General features: G+C 35.1%; 1 protein-coding gene and 1 pseudogene across 1 annotated transcript; one reads left to right on the forward strand and one right to left on the reverse strand.

Annotated features, from left to right (window-relative positions):
- Nucleotides 1–4863: 4863 nt before the first annotated feature.
- Nucleotides 4864–6531, forward strand: LOC111410929. Its single transcript, XM_023041523.1, has one exon. The coding sequence runs from the start codon at nucleotides 4895–4897 to the stop codon at nucleotides 6401–6403; it is 1509 nt and encodes a 502-aa protein (XP_022897291.1). The 5' UTR covers nucleotides 4864–4894; the 3' UTR covers nucleotides 6404–6531.
- A 1907-nt stretch (nucleotides 6532–8438) lies between these two features.
- LOC111409776 lies at nucleotides 8439–14419 on the reverse strand (annotated as a pseudogene).
- Nucleotides 14420–23457: the final 9038 nt, after the last annotated feature.

The raw sequence follows: 23457 nt of genomic DNA on the forward strand, positions 1-23457 counted from the left end.
AAAAATGAGTTAAAAAGAGCATAACTTGATTTGGATAATAAATAAATAAATAAATTTGATTTGGGCCTTCTAATATAATAAGTGAGCCCATCAAGATAGTTCAAATATTTTTTAAAATAAATAAATAATTAAAATCTTGTTGAAGCAATGATTTTTAATGAAAAAATAAATAAAATTTTTATTTTTCTAATTTTTTTCAAATTTGGATCGGATATCCAATAACATGACTAATCGGGTTTGGATTTAACATTTAAATATCCATCGAATTATCGAATTGGATCGAATCAGATAATTATTCTTAACGATCGGATCAGATTAGAGCAGATCTGATCCGTATCCGATCCATTGATAGCTCTACTTGTGCCTTACCAAGCCCACCGGGCTCGATTTTTTTATTTTTTCTTTTTTTTTTTTTTTAATATCTAACACATAGGCAGCACAAAATTGCTTGTTGTGTTCTTTTTTTTTCTTTTTTCTTTTTTTAAATATTTACAAGCCAGCCTGAAGAGTCACACAGGCTGACTGGGGCTAGGCTCGACGTCCCAAAAGGGCTCGGCTCGAACCTCGAGTCATGCCAGCTCCAATTTTTTTTGTGCTGAGCCATGAGCGGTTCGAATCGAAGAGCCAAATTACCATCTTTATGAATCAACACTCATATCTTCTTTAACGCTTTTTCCAGAATATGAAGTACAATTGGTATGTAAACATCTCAAAAACAAATCAAGAATTTCCAGAGTACGGAACAAAACAAGGGGACAAAAACCTCTTGTTTTCCTCCACGGGGGACGTCTAATCTCTATCCTCTATATGTATGATTATCTTGTTTCCTTGTTCCAATCAATTTCTACTTCTATTTTGTATTTTTTTTGTACATGCGATCACTAAACTTTTATTACTTACACAATTATTCCAGAATTTTTGCTGAAGCTATCAAAGGAATCTGATCGAACTTTTATAATTTACTCTGCTATGATTATACACAGACGAGCCAATCCAAGACTATCCAATATAATTATTATTTTCCTTTTTATATAACATAATATAAATTAATTCCCTACAATTTTATAGCCCCGTTTGATTCTCATTTTATCAAAATACATTTTTTTTTCTCTTCTTTTTAACCACACATTGGGCTCTATTTTTTTTTTTTTTTTTTTTTTTTTTTTTTAATATCTAACACATAGGCAGCACAAAATTGCTTGTTGTGTTCTTTTTTTTTCTTTTTTCTTTTTTTAAATATTTACAAGCCAGCCTGAAGAGTCACACAGGCTGACTGGGGCTAGGCTCGACGTCCCAAAAGGGCTCGGCTCGAACCTCGAGTCATGCCAGCTCCAATTTTTTTTGTGCTGAGCCATGAGCGGTTCGAATCGAAGAGCCAAATTACCATCTTTATGAATCAACACTCATATCTTCTTTAACGCTTTTTCCAGAATATGAAGTACAATTGGTATGTAAACATCTCAAAAACAAATCAAGAATTTCCAGAGTACGGAACAAAACAAGGGGACAAAAACCTCTTGTTTTCCTCCACGGGGGACGTCTAATCTCTATCCTCTATATGTATGATTATCTTGTTTCCTTGTTCCAATCAATTTCTACTTCTATTTTGTATTTTTTTTGTACATGCGATCACTAAACTTTTATTACTTACACAATTATTCCAGAATTTTTGCTGAAGCTATCAAAGGAATCTGATCGAACTTTTATAATTTACTCTGCTATGATTATACACAGACGAGCCAATCCAAGACTATCCAATATAATTATTATTTTCCTTTTTATATAACATAATATAAATTAATTCCCTACAATTTTATAGCCCCGTTTGATTCTCATTTTATCAAAATACATTTTTTTTTCTCTTCTTTTTAACCACACATTCTTCATTAAAATAATATTATATATAAATAAATAAATAATTCCATATTTTTCAGTCACACATTTTCCATCAATCTACTATTTTAAAATTCACTTTTCCATAAAAATGGGTGACAAACACCCTCTTGACCTGACATCTCTATATGTATGTATTTCCATTTGGACGTGGAGTAATTAGATTAAAGACTATTTTGTCTTTCTAATTATTTTTGTACTTGTGGCTCATGTTTTCTTAAATAGCTTGTTTATGATAAAATCATGGAAATAATAATTCGAGCATCCTCTATATACTGAGCTAAAATTAAATTGCTCTTTAAAGGAAATATAGAAGTGGACCTATCAACATATCGAACAAGGCGACAAATTTCGAAAGCAAAGATTTTGCTCACTACTTCTATCCATATCGGCTACCAACATATCGAAGTGATGATCATAAATGAATGAATCACTCTTTCAAATATAAAAGAACTTCAAATTCATGAATAGTAATCACTATCTCATAATAGGTTAGGTAATTCATGAGATTATCAGTGCGGTCCCTACAAGTTAATCAACTTTTACTTGGTCAATCAAATAATACATTTCCAAGTGTGTTAGTGTTACTACTCTCGAAATGACAATCGCTAGGGTCAAGATAAACCACACACCCTAATTGGAAGAGTAGTTGATCTCCTTCGGACCAAATAGATTGTCAATAAATATAAGCCAGTCGAGGACAAATAATTCTCCATCCAAATACAAGTTATATCTCATCTACTAATTTTCTATGCAAGTACATAACTTTTATTATCATAAAGTGATCGAATGTAGTTAATTGCATACTCTATTATGCAATGCATAATAATCTCAAACTGAATAAATATTTATTTATTAATAAACAATACAGGATGTCATAAATTATAGTTATGTCTTAAAATTATTAGACACCAAATTCAACATGGTGAACGTCAAACACTCGATACGGAGATTTTCCATCATAACAATTTAGAACATTTCCATTTTTTCCAATAACTTCTATTCTTTCTTTTACCAATCCCTTCATTGGTCTTCCAATTTCTTTGTAATTATTTAAATATTTATTTTTATTACATTGATTTTTCTTCATAAGTTTATGTCACTATTTAGGATCTAGTGGGTCAACTACTCTTCTCTTGACTTCCTCTACAAAAGTGAAATTGTTGGGGTGTTTTTCTTATCCGTGTGCTTCATCAATGTGTAAAAAATATGGTCATAAGAAAAATTCAAACACGTGTCTTGAAATTCTCTGTTGAATTATTATTTTTAAATTATTTTAATCTTTTACATAGGTTAGTTGCGGTTTCTTCAACTTAACTTTTCAATTTAAAGCTCAACAATCAACGTGATTTTCTCTAACTTCGTCTACTTGCAATTATAGCACCAACAATATAAATAAGATATTCCAAGTTTTGTGCCGTTGTCATATACTTGTATGTATCTAGTCCAATTATGAGATGAAATGTAAAGAAAAAAATTAATTGAATTGAAACCTACATAAGCTTGGCTCGAGAGAGTTTAGACGACTAGATCATAATTACGTATAATTTCTTTTTAAGTTACGAGTAAATGGCTTCAATCATGATCTCATATTCCCATGAGACAATTATTGGTGAAAATTTTGAAAAGCTAAATTCAATTGTCGCGGAGCAACAATCATGTCTGGATTGTGTACTCTATCTATTATAAATTTACAAGAAAACTACACAATTCTATGAATCAATAGCTACGACTAAAAACTCAATCCAGTGCCAATCAAACTTAGAAAGGCCATAATTCCGAATTGAAACAATTTAAACAAATATTTCTTCCTCAAAGTGTGTTTACAAGAGCTAGTAATGAACTCCACAGATCAATTTGTTAGATGGAAATTCTGTCATTTCATTACTTGCCAAAGAAAAACTATGCTATGACGTACAATTGACCTATATGCTGCTTTTAATGGAAATTCTTAGGCCTCTTGTTAAATGTTCGGAAAGCTATATTAGATAGTAATAGTCTAATAGAGATCTCCCTGTCTGTCCCTCTCTCTTTCTTTTATCGGTAAATGTAAAATTTTATATACAAGTACACTAGACATATTCGAGTAAATGCAAACAAACGTTTCTCACAATTACTCCAGGCAAACAAAAAGGTATGGATATACAACAAAATCAATGACCCAGCACTGAGGACTCAATATGAATTGAGACATGGATACAAAGAGAACATAACTTTGTATACGTGTCTTTGATTGTCTCACAATACAATCCAAGTGTGGGCTAAGGTTTTCAAATATCTTTCTGTTCGTAGCTAACCAAATGTAATAAACGGTACTTGTGAGAGCGATCTTCTTGGCCTTGCTAAGCCACAATATCCCACAAGCTTCCTTCTTTATCCACTTTAACGTACTAGTAAGTGTGGACATAGATCTTCTAATGTCAAGTCAGTGTCTGATCTTCCCCCCTATAAGAACGAAGTGAAAAACACTTGAAGAAAAAGTGTTGGCGTGTTTTCGTCATATGTCGACAAAGAACACAATTCCGGTCAATCTCCAAAACATTCTCAATTTTTACAAGAAAATATCTATCCGTCTTAGATTTTTGTGTTACGCCTGATTTACCCTCACATGCGTCGATGATAGTTCACCATAATAGTACCCATATATGACAGCTATTTTCGACTAGGATCAAGTCATTATTTTTTCTTATTTAGAATAATAATATGTAATTAAAGAAAAACATTTATTAAGAACTCGATAGAAGTATTTTAAGAAATAAAAAATTTTTGATAGTTGATATATAGTTCTAAATAAGTAAATATACTTTAAGATGAGAAGTTATCGGAGAAAAAAAAAATGAAAATAAAAATCTCGATTGAATCGTATTTATTTTTATCTTATAATTATTATATTTGATAATAGGAAATATATTTAGAGAATTTCAACAGTGTAACAAATTTTAGTTACGTCAATAAATAAAGAAAGCCCGCCAAAATCAAGAATTTCAACTACTCTACGTCAATGGCGGCGGCGTCAATTTTCCGCCACCACTTAAGCACCGTCCTCTTTCTCCTCTTCCTGGCCGCTACCGTCACCACCGGTGTCGAGGAAGATGAACTAGAGTCAATGCTAGCCATCCTCCGCGTTCGCGGTTACGCTCTCTTCAGCAATGCCATCGCCACCTCCGATATCATCTACGAGATATTCAATAGCAACAGCTCCTTCACATTCTTCGCTCCAACAGATTCCAATCTGTACGCCATAGACATGATCAATACAGCGTCGGATTACACCTCTGTCCTCCGGTGCCACGTGGTCCCCCTCCGCCTCACTCTCAATGAGCTCCGCCGCCTACCATCTGGTTACGGTCTTGATACCCTTGTCAAGTACCACGTGATCAAGGTAAGCCGCCGGTCTGGTAGCCTAATTTCAGATAATGATGCGATTAATTTGGACGGCGTGGAAGTGGTTTTGCCGGGGCTGTTTTACAGCCGCGATATTGCGGTTCATGGTTTGGGAGGAATGTTGAACTGTTTGAAAACGGGTTTTGGATCGGGCCAAGATTCTCCATCTGCGGCACCGTCTGAACCTCCGATTTATTCTCCAGTTATCAACGGAATTGGGGCGGCGCCACATGGTACGAATTTTGCTGGTTTTCACGAGCCGCCATATAACACAATCGAATCTCCGGTGCCTGAACCGGCTGTTTTTGGTAGGTATTCACCGGCAAATTCGCCCAAAATTTCACTTCCGCCTGCAGATTCCTTGATTAATCACAGAAATTTTACTCCTATTGTCAATAATACTGCGGAGCCACCCCTGCGTATGAATTTTACAGAGCCGCCAACTTCTGCATGGTTAGAGAACCTTACAATCAAACCTTTGGTGCCAGAACCGGCTGTTTTTGGTCCATATTCACCGGCAAAATCGCCTCACTTTTCTCCGGCGAATTTCTGCGATATTGTGAGTATTTTTTCTCCGGTTATCGATGGAAGTGCGCCGTCACCACAGCCGACAAATATTACCCGTTTTCTTCAACCGCCAGCCTCTGGATCCTTAGATAGTAACACAGTCAAATCTCCGGCGCCTGAACCAGTAGATTTTGATGGATATTTACCGGCACATTCGCCAAATATATCTCACCTCCCCCCGGCGAATTTTTCCGGTAATCGTAGCATTTTTCCTCCGGCTGTCACTGAAAGTAAAGCGCCACCTCTGCCTCTGAATTTTACCCCTAAATTGTTAGATAACAATACAATCAAATCTCCGGTGTCTGAACCAGCTGGTCTTAACGGATATCCACTGATAGATGCCCCAACGAGCGCTGACAATTCTCCGGAGTATTTACCAGATAATTCCATATCTTTCCCCCCACCCGCATTGGAATCATTGTCGCCAGAGAAAGAAAACGACGAGCTTTCGATGGTCGGATTAGATGACCAGGAAACAGAAAGGGAAAATCAGCTACTCCATTCAATTCCGCTGGAGTGTTTGACTGAGATGATGGAAGGGATGCAATATGCATCATGATTATGAAAAACTTTGGAGTTTGAGATTTGATTTGAAAATTGTTAATTTGATTTGGATTACAAAATAACACTGGCTTTCATTTCCAAATCTTGATTTTAATTCCTTTTTATAGCCTTTGATTTCATAGATCATAGAGTATGTATAAAAATTAAATAATAATTCCAGTGATCATCTCTAAATTCAACTCAACCAATTATCGCCTAATAAAAGCAAGCTCTCTCTTGTTGCAGTGTATAAGTAGAAACTTTTGAAGAAATGAAATTTGATCCTATTTTTTAAAATTCATTTTTCCCTCAAATTCATTTCCAATCGAACATTCTTCTAATAAAATAATTATGTACGTGAATTTATATATTTTCTTATTTTTAACTATATATTCTTTTAAAAAAATCATTTTGTTTACGAACTCTATCTCACAAATCTCTACCAAACTGGGTCTTAATATACCTCACCAACACCAAAATACGACCAAACCGTTGCACATTAGAGTTTATTTTCACAAAAAAGTCGGGTTCGTTCAAGTCCTTCGACCTGTTCACTAATCTTTTAGAGAAGTTTGGCCCTAAAGAATTGACATGAAAATTCAATTATCAACCCAATAGATAAAGTACAACAATACTCATATTAGTTACCCCTTGAAAAAATTCGAGCAAACCATGTTTTTAAGTTTTTCATCAGGTTATTCAATCAATTGATCACATTCATTCTCTAAACAAAGATATAATTGTGACGTAGTTTTGTCATTTAATGCATTGTTTCATTTTTAGATTTGAAGTAGTTGTTTGTTATTGTGCTTACGACCTTTTTTATGCATTTTATGTCTCAATTTTAATACGTGTATGGTTACATATAGTCTATTTTTTCTATAATATTACATTTTTAAGACTTGATAGTTTTGTTCAATTAGCCGAGGAAAATAGAGAATCAATGAAAGAATGTCACAACTTTGGTATGGAAAGAATATCACATTATCCTCCTCCACGATGACCCAGGGCAGGGTCGGTGGGGGCCCTTAAGATTGGGGTTCAACCTTTTAAGAATATCACATTATCATTTTATAACCACAAACTTCAATCACATATTATTATCAATTTCTTTATAAATATAATTAATTATGACCTCATTTATACATAATTTTACAATGTTCGTTATTTGTATATGCATAATCTTAAACCATGGTAGTTATGGTTTTTTCCCTACCACTTATCCTCAATTTAGATCAGCAATTCCGTGAAATTAAAATGGTCCCAGTAAGCAAAAAAATAAATCATGCTGTCCCATAAGTCCAAAAGAGTGTGCAAATACAACAAATTGATGAAATATAAAAAGAGACTAAATCCTTCCTCAAAAAACACACTGGAGGGGCCGGTTTGGGCCCAAGGCCACTGCCTCAAAAAGTTTCCTAAAGCCCAAAAATAATCATCATGGAATTTTCTCAATTTTCTTACATAGATATTTTATGGTAGTGCAAATAAAATAGAGGCCTCTCTACCAATAACGCCTTTCAATTTATGGCTGCTGTTGAATTTTTTTTTTTTTAAATATAAGATATTTTTGATAATAAATAGTAGACACCATCCTCATACCTCACTGGTTTTCATAAAATCATTATATTATATTTTTTGAAAACGAAAATTGATTCTCGATCCAATCAAACGATGAGTATCAAAGGTATAATATTTCTTATTATGAGAAACTATTTGATTTAGGGCCCGTTTGGTAGGGATTTTGAGAATTGATTTTTTGACCGTTAGAAGAAAAGTGGGGTCCACATGTCAGAGAAGAAGTCAAAAATTACGGCTTGAATAGTAAAATAACGGTCAAAATATCAATTTTTTGGGGCAAAAAATCCCTACCAAACGGGGCCTTAGTAATGTTTGATGCCAATATGCTTGCAGAAAGATTATGTGTAAAGACCTCGTGATAACTTATCGTCTAGGGCCTAAAAATTTTCAGGACCAGCACTGGTCACAGTAAAACCCTTAAAGCAAAACAGGATCAAATATGGGGGATAATAAGAGTGAAACTACAAACCTAATAAGAATTTAAGCTTAGTAGTAAAACATATGGAGTTACAGACTACGCGTCTTTCTTGTCGTCCTCCAAAGGGATACCGTTAACTATTTCAGCTTTCACAGTTTCATCAACTCTCCTCCCGTTTTCATCAACATCCAACACATCATCCATCATATCATCCTCACCAACATTTATATCTTCCACATCATCTTCATCGTCATTGTTGCTTCCACCGGGAATTTTTCGAGTTTTGGGGCCGTGCTCAAGCTGATGAGTCTCGAGTTCTTTGCTCATTGTCTCTTGTAAGTTTGCCATGTCATTGTTCGCTTTCAGCCCTTTCCTTCCGTTCTGCCACCTTCCAAGCTCTTTGTCCACATTTCCCACATACCATTCTGCAATCTGATTCTGATATTGAGACAATTCTGTTAAGGGAATATAATCCCACATCGGTAAAATACCGAAATAATGACCAATATATAAAGGATTGGGACACTCCTCTTAACAAGGTTGACCTTATTAAGATGGACCCCAAGTCTTGACATGGTATCAGAGCCCATTAAGCTCCAACGAGCGATTCGATCCGATTAAGTCTCTAAAAATGAGCACACGGATTTCAAGATTGGTCTGCTCAAACGAGCCACCATCTTGCGGGGGCATGTTAAGGGAATATAATCCCACATCGGTAAAATACCGAAATAATGACCAATATATAAAGGATTGGGACACTCCTCTTAACAAGGTTGACCTTATTAAGATGGACCCCAAATCTTGACAAATTCCTCTCTCCTGCTAGCCTTCCATTCTTGAAACATCTGATTCAAAAAAGAGTATAATTGCTACTATTCCAAATCTACCAGTTTTTTATCAACTACTGATGTTATAATGTTTCATTAACATTTCAAAATTTTTCCCTTTACACTATTCCATCTAATGCTGAATCTAACGACAGCTCTGATAAACCAACTCTTCCTAACAATACATATTGAGTAGCATTAAATTTGTTTGTTCCTATTCTAGCATAATCTACTGAGATAGCATTCTTCTTCTAGATAAAGCAGCGTCATATGTTCGCAAAGGAATTAGGAAAAAAATAAAAAAAGGGCAAGATATTGCAAACATTAACAAAACATAAAGTTCTGAAAGAAACAAATAATATCCTCGGACACAAAAGAAAAACATGATCTGTTGAAGGATGCCCAGTTCACAAGAGAGATGCAGAACATAATAATAATAAAGTACATAAAATTCTCATCACAAAGTAAATATAAATTAATCTCAACTTCACACACTAAGCTGTTAGTGCAACGATGTTCACCTTCTCCATAAATAAATATTTGTAATGGACACATTTACACTTGTGGGATAACAAGTGGCAGATTATTTTAAACACTAAATGTCATTATGGTGAAACAGCCCATGTTTGCATATAATATAATCACAGAAACTCACCTGTTCTTTCTGTTCCTCAAGCAAAGTTGCATTGTCATTCATAGGTTTGGCAAACAAGTAATCTATTGGAGGGTCTGCCTTGGTCCTGGAAGAAATGTAAGCAAAAGAGAGAGAAGAAATTTGTCATAAACACATTAAATAGAAATTCACTAGATTCATTAACCTAAACTCCTGCAATCATGAAAATAGGCATCATTTAGGTACTTCAACATTCTGCACATGAACAGAAACTCATTTTCGTGTCAGTAAAATAGTGATTATCGACACTTTTTGACCAAAATTAGAAATGACCTGCACCGGAAAGAGAGTAATAGAGTCAGTCACCAGGATCTACTATGCACAAGCAAGAATAGCAGACAAATGTGCTTGTGCAATATACCTTATGAAATTGCCAAGTTTCCTATGGTGCTCACTCCACCAAAGAAACAACAATTCCAACTTCTTTTCTTCTGCTTTCGCAGCAATACATGCTCTGAGAGTCTGATAAAGAAAGAGCAATAAACAAAAGAAACAATTTCAGAAAGTCAAACTATTTGTGCACATAGAGAGCTAGTAATATAAAATGTCATTCTAAATGCAGTAAAGATCAATAAAAGGAACAAACCAAATCCCTCTTCCGCTTCTCCGCAATCTGTTCACATTCTTGTTGTCTCAGCCTTTCACTTTCCTCACGTGCCCTTTGCTCAGCCTACACTGGTTTTAAAAGCTCCCAGTTAAATAATTATGAATGTGTGCAAATCCAAAAATTCAAATGTCCTCAACAATTTTTCTAATCCAGTTGCATGCAAGTATGTACATGTATTTTGTATGCAGCTAACATGCAGGGAAGCCAAAAGGAGGAATTAACAGAAACTAATTTAACGAAATTCCAACCCAAAATCATGAACGGAATTTTCCTATTGTATTTATTCTTTATTTGTTCTTCAAGTTTAATAGAAGTTCAATTTTGAGCATAGAGTTTTCATTAAAATCTAGAATGGATGGTTTCTTTTGGGATTCAGGCTAGTTAAACATCACAAACACCGGATTTTCATAGATTTGAAGGGATGCAGGAGTTCTCTTTTTGGAGCTGGGTGGGCGGAGGGAAGGTGACGGTTATATGCAAAAACCCAAAAAAAAGGGAAAGCTGGATAAAAATGCTCACCCTTTTCAAGGAATCAGACCTCGCATATATGCCTCAGTACTGGATAGTTGCACATTGTCTTTCCTGAACCTCTGGAAGTGCATCAAACAAATAGAATAAAATTAGATAGATCCCATGCCTATAGCTAAAGACAATTTTCCTTGTTCCAATCAACCATAAAATGTTCACTTTTCTGCCATTCTGGTTTAAAGAGGGTCAACAGCTTGTTTCGTAACTCTATTTGCCAGGACCAAGAACAACTAGTATACATACAGACCATCAGGCAGGAAAAAGATCATTTGGCAGAACATGAAACCACTTCTTCCTTATCCTGTACGCCTCAAGATTGTATTACTCAAGCAACCATACAAATAGAAATCGCATATCTCATAACCATAGAACTCCGAGAGAGGCTGAACAGCAGGAAAGTATTTATAATTTCAAAAAAGTAGCACCAGGTCCAGCAACCCCCACCCATACACTAGTGCAGAAAGAAAGAAAATTCATCTACTGAATAATAATCATCTCCAACACTAAAATGTCAGAATCCTATTATTCTACAAATTTTAAGGGCACTATACAGTGGATGAAATTTCGAGATTCTTCTACTTGTAGCAGGATCCATAGTTTCATTCAACATATGATTACGTATATACCTCTCACAGTCAAATAATTTAAGGCCGTGCCACAAGGCTTTCCCCTTAAAAGATTATTCACAATCAATGATCTTATATTTTACGATTATGCACATGTGCGACAACAATCATATAAACAATTTTGTAGTTTTTCTATGCAGAAATACAAGGGTTTATCATCATTATGTAATTGTGTTAGATTGTCAATATTTGCAAAACAATCTATCTTATTTCTTACCTTTTAAAGTGTCACGTGACTCCAAATATAGTGGTGTATCCATGTCCGACAAGTGTCGTGCCGAATACCAACACTACTCGGACACTCTACCATAGTCATTCTTCTTTCGTAGTAGTAATACATAGTTTTAACTCAAAACTATTATTATATAACAAAAAGGCACTCTTATTTAAAAGATTTCAACAACAAAAAATAATAATAATAATTAGCATAAAACTAAAATTAGAATATATATAAATGAAGAATTTTAAAAAATTTAATCAATGTATCGTTTTGGTACCATTTTTAAAAAAGTGTCAGCATATCCAACACTGGTTATGGCGGTGCATCATAGGATAATTTTTCTCCAAATAGTTTAATTAAGTAAAGCAATGAATTTATCACGAAAACTATGGACTTATTGTTCTAGGTTGTGTTCATTTAAGTCATTCATAAACTTATTTCCTAGATGGACTTGAAAAATTTTGTATGATTGTTTTTCCAACTTACTATGTTCTTTATATCCTTGTTAATCTTGATGGATTAGAAAATAATTATTAGTGAGTCGGTTCTCTAAGTTTCTTCCATGATTTAAAAAAACCTATGTGAGCCTTACTCCTTGGATCCCGCTATCATAAAATGCGTCAAAGATGCACCATAAATTCCATATGGACGACTTAGGCCTCGAGCTTAAGCCTCAGGCCAATCTAGGTGTCCTCCCATTTCCCCTGCACTTTCCAAACATTTTGTAATGGCCCTTGACAAGTAGTGTTATTTATTCATAACCTAGAATGTTCTACGTGTCCTTTTATTTTCATTTTTCTACCTACAAGGAAGGGGAAAGATAATATTCAACTGCAATCAAAGAAAGATAACAAAGAATGAAAAGACTTTTACAAAGAGAATGATGATAACCACCAGAAAACCCTGTTAGATTAAGTGGAGAAGAAAGATCTACAAAGATTCTCATATCATTCTATTCTAGTGGCTCAACCAGTAACCAATGGTGAACAAAAAAATTCAAGGTTTCCCGATAGACCTTATTTCGCCCAAGTTGTTTGGAACCGGAAATAAGGAGCGATTTTCTGCACAACTTGCTCATAGTGCAGTTCCCTCTTATTTTGTATTTGGCAGAAGATATTAATTATTCCCAAAAAATCATATTGTGAACATATAAGAGATCTAGAGTTGTACCATTTACTAATAGATTCTAATATTGTCACATGAATATTAATTTGAGAATTTATTATTACCAACTTAGTTTTGTTATGGAATTTTTAAAAAAAGTATTTCGTATATTACGAGCATATTTTTCTATTTTTATGTTCTTTTGAATTCTTTAATCTTTCTATCGAGGCTTACGCCTCAATGTAATCACAAAGGGAATGCACTATCATCCATTTGGAAAATAACAAAGCCTGCTTGAATATTCAAAAAGAGAATTACAAGTTGACGTACCTCCAAAGTCCCAAGAACCTGCCCTAACATCCTTTTACTCTGACTAACCAAACTAGGATCCTCATTTTTAGGCAACACCCTAGGAACGTGCTCAGCTGGAGGAACTTCAAAGTCCTGGTAGCATAAATACACCAAAGATTAAAAAAAGGAACAATATTAAGTTCGCTTTTCCTATAATTTATCCAACATATTATTCAATTCATTCGGAATTGAAGCCAAGCATGACATATCAAGAGATCCCAAGAAAAACATTAAAGGACATACATAATAATTACCGTTTTGGGCCGCCTCTGGCTACCAACACCTTGAGACCAATAGAACAGTATATCATACCAAGAGATCCAAAAATAAATAAATAAATAAAATAAACATTGAAGGATATACATAATATTTACCGCTTTGAATGGTCCCTGGCTACCAACACCATAAGACCAATCTGATGACTTTTTCTCACCCAGACTTGAACTAGCATTCTCTCCACTACCACTTCCTTCAACAGCTATATCTTTCTTTCTCATGTCTTTCACGGCTTCAGAACCTTCCCCAGTTATTTCCTCAACCTTCAACCCGCAAAAAGCAAAAAATTCAACTTTTACAGAAAAGAATCCCAATTAACTTAAGGGCTTCAAGGATAAGGGTTTTCCCACGCACCTTCACAACAGCTGAAGAAAGCCTCCTTTTGGCCGGTGGCTGGTCCTCAGAATCATTTCTCTCCGTCTATACATCCAATTAAAAAACCAATGAACAAAACAAAGAACTCGAAATATTTAACTGATTGCATTTGAGAGGAAACACACACAGGTCGAACAAAACCACGCTGGCGACCGCCGTTGGCGGAAAAATTTCTCAGTCCGGCGCCCAATAAACCAACTCGACGAATTCCCCTGGGATCGCGAAGCCGCTCTGTAATCTTTGCACATAAAATTTAAAAAACTCAAAAATATAAGTTGAAATACATGCATTTAAATGCATAAATAGAAAGAAATACCTCACGCCTTTGACGGTGGAGTTCATCGATCTCTTTGCGAAGCTCTGCCTCTGTCTTCTCTGCTACTTCTGTACTGCCCATTGTGCAAATGTGTGCGTGCACTTGCAAAACCCGTGCGATACTTTTGCAAAGGGAAATATCTGACCGTTTTAATTATATTTTTGGCGGGGCAAATCTAAATCTACCGAATCGAACCTATTCGAATCATTCGAATCGAATTCGACGATTCTTATCAAATTAAATATCCAAATGGGTATTTAAATTGAAAATCGACGGATACGATTCGATTCTCGGTCTGTTCTAGATCGAGAACCGAAAAATCGAATAAGAACCAAATTTTTCTAATTTTACCAAGAATCGAAAAATCGAATAAGAACCGAATTTTTCTAATTTTTTTTTTAATATTGAGTAAATCAAATTATTTTAATTTTATTTTTTCAACACAAATTAAAAAACTAACAATTTCTAAATCCAAATTTTTAGGCCAATAATTTGTTTCATTTCTAATTATTTTATTTTTGGCCCAATTAAACATTTTATTGTTTCATTTCTTAGCTCAACAAGATCTAATCCACTAAATAACCCTAAACGCCTACACTAAAGTGCATAACGTTGTCTCGACTCTCGCACTCACTCTCGCAACCTCGCTAACATTCCAAAACCTATACAATCGTCGGCCGACGCTGTGACCTCCGATCGAAACTGCGACCTCCGCTAACCGAAACTTTGATCGTAGCGATCATTTGAATAAGGTAGTCTACTAGTCTCTGACATTCAAAAACTATTGAATGTATCATTAGTTGTATTTATATAATATTGTTATAAATGTTAAAAAATTTAATTATAGTACCGAACCAAACCGAATCGAATTGAACCGAACGGAACCGAACCCGAACGGCTCCATAATTATATTTGGACCCAGCGATTCCATAATTATATTTGGACCCCCACCCCTATTTTTGGCTCAAAATCTAATAAAATATCGTCACGTGTACCACTCGCTTCAAATCAACTCCAATTAAACATCCTTTTTCGTCAATTAGATTGAAGTCCGATTTTTACCTATAATTAACATAATTACACTAAACAGCAATGCCAGACAATAGCAAATCACTGGAAGATAACAGTTTTTCCGTAGTATTTCTATTAAAAAAATGTGTACTTGCAGATAAATTTTGCACCAAAATAGGTAGAAAATCGCTCATTTAATCATAATTTATCACATTCAAAAGCACAGATAAGCGTGTAAAAACCTTTCATAGGTAATAATATGATATTACTCAATACGCCAGGTTGTCGTTCTTATCATATGTTTGTTGGTTAATCATCACAATAGAAAATTAATTTTCGTTTGAAGATTAAAACCATGTAAATAAGGATTCTAGTAATCTTGAGATTATTGAATTATAAAAATCCTCACACATAGAAATGGGAGATGATAACATTTTGAATGAGTTTTTAATGGCTTAGTCAATTGCTTCATCCCTTATATCTTCTCCCTTGTTCTCCACCAGGTGCATTTTCTTTTCAAAAAAGTGAAAAGTGACTAACTCTAATTCTCATATAAAATATGCTAATAAAGTGCATTTTTATAATGCCCTATTAGGGTTTGAAAATTGCACAAATTTTCTTGGACTTTATTGTTGTAGACCAATTAAGTCACACACCTTTTATTGGAGCCAAGAGAGGAATCTAACCAGACTCACATGACCCAAGCTCCAATAGATTTTTCCAATTGGGTCAACTCTTGACCAATTGAGATACATCTATTATTCCCGACTTATTCTACTAAAAAATCGAGATTACACTCTCGAGTCGAGTGATAGTTATAGAAGCAAATTATGATCCAATAACAATATCCTCTGATTACCACTCCCCAAGTCAACTTCCATTTGACCACCAATATGTTGAAACTAGCAAAATGACTGTTTTGCCCTTCAACATGTATTACCCTCTAAGTCCCATTTTCATATGGCAAATTCGTTGTGATCAAATCACAATGTAAAGTCCAACGATCTCATCGTCCACCTACTAAGTTTAGATTCAATTTGCCTAGAAAAATACCTTAGAATGACGATCGTCTCATCTCAATGATTAATGGATTTCATTATTGTAAGTATATGATCTTTAATGGTTTCGGCCTGATTCCCAAAGCACCGAGATCAATCTTCTATTTAAGACTTCACTCATTGGTACTTCAAAGAACTTGAACTAGCAATCAAAGGTACATTACTCACTTAGAATTCAAGTGACCTGTTTGATAATCAAGTAGAATCTCATTTCGAACGGTCACAAATGAGTTATCTACGTGGTCCCGTTCAATGTGCATCGAAACACATTATTGTTCCTATTCAAGATCTAGACAAATTTTAATAAGAACAATACAATCTTGTCAACATCACGAATTTTGAACCGATTGTGAACAATTGTGAACGACATAATTTTGATCACATCACGAATTGTGTCTTACTATACCTGATCCATTGAGTATACAATTTGTGACATCATATATGATCATGGAACCTTAGATAATCACTTCAAATTATTACACACAAATAAACGAACGTCAATTCATAATATGATTTTACAGAACACTACTCGAAGAATGGGCATCAAGCTAACAATCTCCCACTTGCCCTTCTTAGAGTTTGTGTGACATATCAAGAATATACATCCCCTTAAGATATCCATCAAAAGGTTTAGCTGGTAAGGTCTTAGTGAACGGATCATCAAGATTATCTACTGATACAATCTTACTAACCGTCACGTCTCCTCGATGAACAATCTCTCTAACAAGGTGATATTTTCTCTCGATGTGCTTGCCACGCTGATGACTCTTGGGTTCTTTAGAATTGGCAACCGCCCCACTATTATCGCAATAAAGCGTTATGGGCCCCATTGCGCCAAAGGTACCACGTCAAGGTCCAAAAAAAAACTTCTTGAACAATACAGCTTCACAAGCAGTTACATATTCTGCCTCCATGGTGGAATCAGCAATACAAGATTACTTGATACTCCTCCATACCACAACTCCACCTCCCAGTGTAAATACTGATCCCGATGTAGATTTCCTAGAGTCACGATCGAATTGAAAATCGGAATCTGTATATCCAATAGGATTCAGATCATGTCCTAAATAGACAAACATATAATCTCTCGTTCTTCGAAGATACTTGAGTATATGCTTCACCGCTACCCAATGTTTTGGTCCTGGATTAGACTGATAACGATTAACAATACCCACAGCATAACAAATATCCGATCTAGTGCAAAGCATAGCATATATGAGACTTCCCACAGCGGAAGCATAAGGAACATTTCTCATATAATCTATCTCCGTTGCATTCTTGGGACAGTGCTCTTTAGATAGATGAATTCCATGTCTAAAAGGAAGTTGTCCCTTTCTGAAATTCTACATTGCAAATCTGGACAATATTTTGTCAATATATGAAGCTTGGGATAATGCAATCCTTCTGTTTTTCCTATCTCGCAAGATACGGATTCCCAAAACATAACTAGCTTCTCCCAAGTCCTTCATATCAAACTACTGTGACAACCATTTCTTTACAGATGACAATGTCCCTACATCATTGCCAATAAGTAGAATGTTATCTACATAAAGAGTCAGAAAAACTACTTTTTTCTCTTGTATTCGCTTGTACACACAAGGTTCATCCAGATTTTGCTCAAAACCATAGGTCTTGATGGTTTGATCAAATATTACATTCCAAGATCTGGACGCCTGCTTGAGTCCATAAATGGACCTCTGCAACTTGCAAACTTTCCTTTCATGGCCTTCTTTCACAAACCCTTCAGGTTGCATCATGTAAATGGTCTCCTCTAGACGTCCATTTAAAATTGTTGTCTTGACATCCATTTGTCAAACCTCATAATCATAATGAGCGACAATGGATAAAAGGACTCGAATAGATTTAAGCATGACAACCGGTGAGAAGGTTTCTTCATAGTCGATGCCTTTTCTTTGGGTAAAACTCTTGGCCACTAGCCTTGCTTTGAAGGTTTCAACCTTCTCATCTATACTTCTTTTCCTTTCATAGACTCACTTGCATCCTATAGGCTTTACCCCATTAGGTGCATCTACAAGATCCCAAACCTTGTTGAAATACATAGATTCCATTTCTGAGTTCATGGCTAATTTCCATGATTCAAAGTCTACATCCATCATTGCTTCCTTAAATGAAGTGAGACCTTCTTCTTGCTCAGTAGAGATCGCTTGATAGGATTCTCCATAGAGCAAGTACCTAGAAGGTAGTCTCACAACCTTCCCACTACGAGTAATGGTTGAAGGTGCCTGATTGTCCAGTCTGACCAAAGGTCCTTCCTCTCTTCCCACTGTTTGATCCTGTCCTTGGTTAGGAACAAGATCCTCATTATCCTCATTTAAAGGGACATGTGGAGATACAACAATGAGTGCCTCGTTCTCTACTACCTCTGATTTTATTTGCCTATGAGGCCCTATGGGTATCACTTGCTCCCTTGCTTAATCAGCAACCATGGGTTTAGTAGGAGGTTCCAAGTCATCACTATTAGATTCTATGCGGAAATCTAGAACTGAGTTGTTTGAACCATGTTCTAACATTCTTCCAATAGAATTTTAGTAGTAGACTTGTGTTTTTTTATATACTTATCCTCTAAGAAGGTTGCATTTGTGCTAACAAATACCTGAGGATTATAGAAGTAGCAACCTCTCGTTCCTTTTGGATATCCTACAAAGAAACAAATATCTGATCTTGATTCCATCTTATCCGTCTTTCCTTTTAACACATGTGCTGGACATCTCCATATCTGAATGTGGTGTAAATTGGGCTTGCACCCATTCCACAATTCAAGAGGTGTCTTGGGAATTGACTTAGATGGTACCAAATTCAAGATATAAATGACTGTTTATAGTGCATATCCTCAAAAGGATATAGGCAATGAGGAATAACTCATCATTGATCTTACCATATCTAAAAGAGTTCGATTTCTTCTTTCCAAGACACCATTTTGTTGGGGAGTTCTTGGTGCACTCAATTGGGATAATATCTCATTATCCGATAAATAGACCTTAAACTCTTGGCATAGATACTCGCCACCTCGATTGGATTGAAGGGCCTTGATACTCTTACCTAATTGTTTCTCAACTTCCGTCCAAAATTCCTTGAATTTCTCCAAAGCTTCGGATTTGTAAGACATAAGGTATATGTATCCAAATTTAGAGTAATCATCTGTGAAGGTGATGAAGTACTCGTATCCTCCTCTAGCCCGAGTACTAATAGGTCCACAAACATCGGAATGTACTAATTCCAAAACATCTTTAGCTCTTAGTCCCTTAGCCTTAAAGGGCCTCTTGGTCATCTTTCCTTCTATACAAGATTCACATGTTAGTATAAATTTCACCTCTAACTCATTTAAAGGACCACCCTACCAATCTTTGAATCCTATTTAGATTGATATGACACAATCTAAGATGTCATAAGAGAGTTTCATTAGTACTAGACGACCTATTTCTTTTCTTAGTAGTAGTAGTGTTATGTATAGAGTCAATGAAAAGACTTAAGACATAAAGACTATTAATCATGTGACCCGAACATATAACAGAATTATTCAACTTAATAACCACCGTAGAACAGGTAAAAAAATACCGAATAACCAACATGATATAAAAGTGCAACGAAAACCAAGTTTCGTGTAAGTTCGGAAACATAATAACAGTCATCTAATAACAAATGCCTACGATCCTCAAAACATAAAGCAAAAGTGCCAACAGCTTTGACAAAACTACTGCTCCTGTGCCAACTCTAAGACTGTACTCCCCTTCACTGAGATGTTTGGTTTTCTGGAACCCCTACAAAGACTTGCAAACATGATTAGTGGCTCTAGAATCTAACTAAGCATGACTCAATGAATAGGGCATTATTGCCTTTACCTTGCTTCCCCTTAGCTAGGTAATCCGAGCAATTCCTCTTCCAATGACTTTTTTGTCCACAAATAAAACACTTTCCCTTTGGTTTCCGATCGGCAGTAGTTTTCTTCCCCTTTGACTTGCTATCTGGCTTTTTGTTTGGCCTCTTCATCTTTTTTCCTCCTTTGCCACCAGAAGGCTTAGAATGAGAGGGTCCGGCTGTAACAGTCAAAGCACTTCCACTTCTGGCCTTTAGAACATATTCAGCATTTTGGAGCTTTTTCATTAATTCCGTCAGAGACATGTCCATCTTGTGTAGATTATAATCAACTATAAATTGTGAGAATATCTCCAGAAGAGTCTCAAGGATCATGTCAATCTGCGTCTCGGAATCAATGTTGGCTCCTAAAACCTCCGCAGCATTGAAGTGACCAATCATGGTTAACATATGCACCCAATTTCATGCGTGTGTTCATGATTGCCCTAATGGAGGTTTGCCTAGCTTGTTGGCTTTGATGTCCAAACATCTCGTAAAGACTTTTTATTATGTCAAAAGCAGTTTTCATATTCTAATATTTCTGTTATAATACATTTGACATGGATGTCAAAATGTAACAACGGGCCATATCATCAGAATGATGCCACTTTTCATATGCAGCCTTCTGAGATTCTGTGGAGCCATCTTTAGAGATTTCAGAACAAATTTCATCCAGCACAAATTTGTGTTTTTCAACTGTAAGAATAATATTAAGATTCCTTTTCCAATCAACGTAGTTTTCTCCCATAAGTTGATTTTTGTTAAGTATTACTGATAATGGGTTAAGCGACATTTTTTCTGTAAAATTAACGATTCGCGTATTAATAAAATGATCAATAATCTTTGTATGATACATGTATATGAATATGCAAATATAGACTCAAAACTATATTTATAATCAAAAACCTTAAACCCTTACAACCTTTAACACGCCCTCTCTAGGAGGTCAATATAGTTGTTGGCAAGGTTGAAACCTTCCCACTCATTTTATTGAGTTAGGCATCTCATGCCACAAGAAAATGAGGATTGATTATTATTTGGAATATGGATAATTTTGTTGAAATCTTCTATATGAAGTCCTCCAAAAATATTCATATATAAGTGTAATAACCTCCGTCAATAATTTTAAAAAATATCTGAAATATATAAGATGTCGTCTATAGGATTATCATCCATTATTTTATTTTTAAAGAAATTCTATTACTAGATCCAATTTCAGTTATTCTAAAATAACATAGTTTTCTTATAGCGAGACCGATATAATTCGATACTAAATATACGTATTTTAATAACAAATTGGATGACAGAGGAGGCCGTAAGTTTATACATGCATATAAACCCTCTCCCACTTATTATTTTACACCGTTGAATTTCCACTTAATTAGTCCGCCAAATATAAACAATTATAATGACACTAATTATATAAAATATTTTTCAACCACCTCTAATTAATTTAGAGTGATAAAAAAAATATGTAAATGTAAATGCATATGATTTTAGTGCACCGGGTGGTGTTTCATTTAATCTACATGACATGCAATAATAAGTAAACATCCATCCATCCATAAAGCGGTAAAAGCAATAATTAAATGAATAATAATCACGAATGGCTTATCATAAGAATTTAAATTACAACATGGATAAAAAGAATTACATTGGACCATATCCCGGCCCAATTCTTCAATCTTCTTTGTAGTCCACCTCATATAACATCAAAATATAGTTAATTTAATTTTTAGGCCCAAATCTTAAAACCAACAAGGTCATTATCCAACAACATTGGTTAAGTATCAAAGAGAGGTCCAAAAAATCCAAATTACCCTAGTTTTCAAACCCTAGCAAGAAAACACACACAACACCAAAGCACACACAACTCCAGCGATGGCGCAATCTCCACCGACCCCGAAAGGGATCGCCGCACTGTCGCTGACAAGGCGACCCTAGCAGCAGCAGCTCCAGCTGCTACGTGTCCTAGCAGCCCGCTGTTGCCTTTGTGCAACAGCAGCAAGCTATTGCAGCTGCTGCACAGCAGTTACGACCAGTGTGCAGTCGCGGCGGCTGCCATTGCTCCGGTCTAGGTGTTTCTTGAGTATTTCTTGCATTTTGTACTTCCTTCCTCTTCATTGAAAATATAGCAACAAAAATTACATTTCTTCCTCAAAATACAAGTGTGAAAATGAAGAAAAAATACAAAAATCTTAGTTCCTTATGGCTTACAATATTTCTAGAGAATAACTATAACAAATGAGTTACAATAGAAAGTAAAAACAAATTCTAGGGCCAAAAGTGATTATGAATGTATCAACAATAACTTTAAACATATTTAAAGCATAAACATGTCAAAATCAAATAACCTAACACCACCCAACTAAAATGCATATTACACTAGGATTTTAAAAAATTTTAATCCTACTCAAGACTTACAATAACCGTGGCTCGGATACTATTTGTTGGTTAATGGATTTTAATCATCACGATAGGAAATTAATTTTCCTTTGAAGATTAAAACATATAAATAAGGATTCTAGTAATCTTGAGATCATTTGATTATAAAAATCCTCACACATAAAAATGGGAGATGATAACCTTTTGAAGAAGTTTTTAATGGCCTAACCAATTGCTTCCTCCCTTAGATCTTCTTCCTTGTTATCGACTAAGAGCATTTCCTTTTCAAGAAAGTGAAAAGTAGCTAACCCTAATTCTCATATAAAATATGTCAATAAAGTGCATTTTTATAATGCCTATTAGAGTTTGAAAATTGCACAAATTTCTTTAGACTTTATTGTAGTAGATCAATTAAGTCACAGACATTTTATTGGAGCCAAGAGAGGGACCTAACTGAACTCACATGACCCAAACTCCAATAGATGTTTCCAATTGGGTTAACTCTTGACCAATTGAGATACATCTATTAATCTCGATTTATTCTACCAAAAAATAAAGATTACACTATCGAGTCGAGTAATAGTTATAGAAGCAAATTATGATCCAATTACAATATTCTCTGATTATCGTTCCAAAAGTGAACCCCCATTTGACCGTCAATATGTTGAAACTGACAAAATGATCGTTTTGTCCTTTAACATGTATTACCCTCTAAGTCTCATTTTCATACGGCAAATTATTGTAATCAAATCATAATGTAAAGTTCAACGATCTCATCGTCGAACTACTGAGTTTAGATTCAATTTGTAGGAAAATACCTCAGAGTAACGATCGTCTCATC

The sequence above is a fragment of the Olea europaea genome, chromosome 15 (genome assembly GCF_002742605.1).
Source record: "Olea europaea var. sylvestris chromosome 15, O_europaea_v1, whole genome shotgun sequence".
Classification (NCBI taxonomy): domain Eukaryota; kingdom Viridiplantae; phylum Streptophyta; class Magnoliopsida; order Lamiales; family Oleaceae; genus Olea; species Olea europaea.

Bases quoted from the DNA above. Each gene is read 5' to 3' on its own strand.
- LOC111410929 (XM_023041523.1), top strand. From the start codon at position 4,895: ATGGCGGCGGCGTCAATTTTCCGCCACCACTTAAGCACCGTCCTCTTT.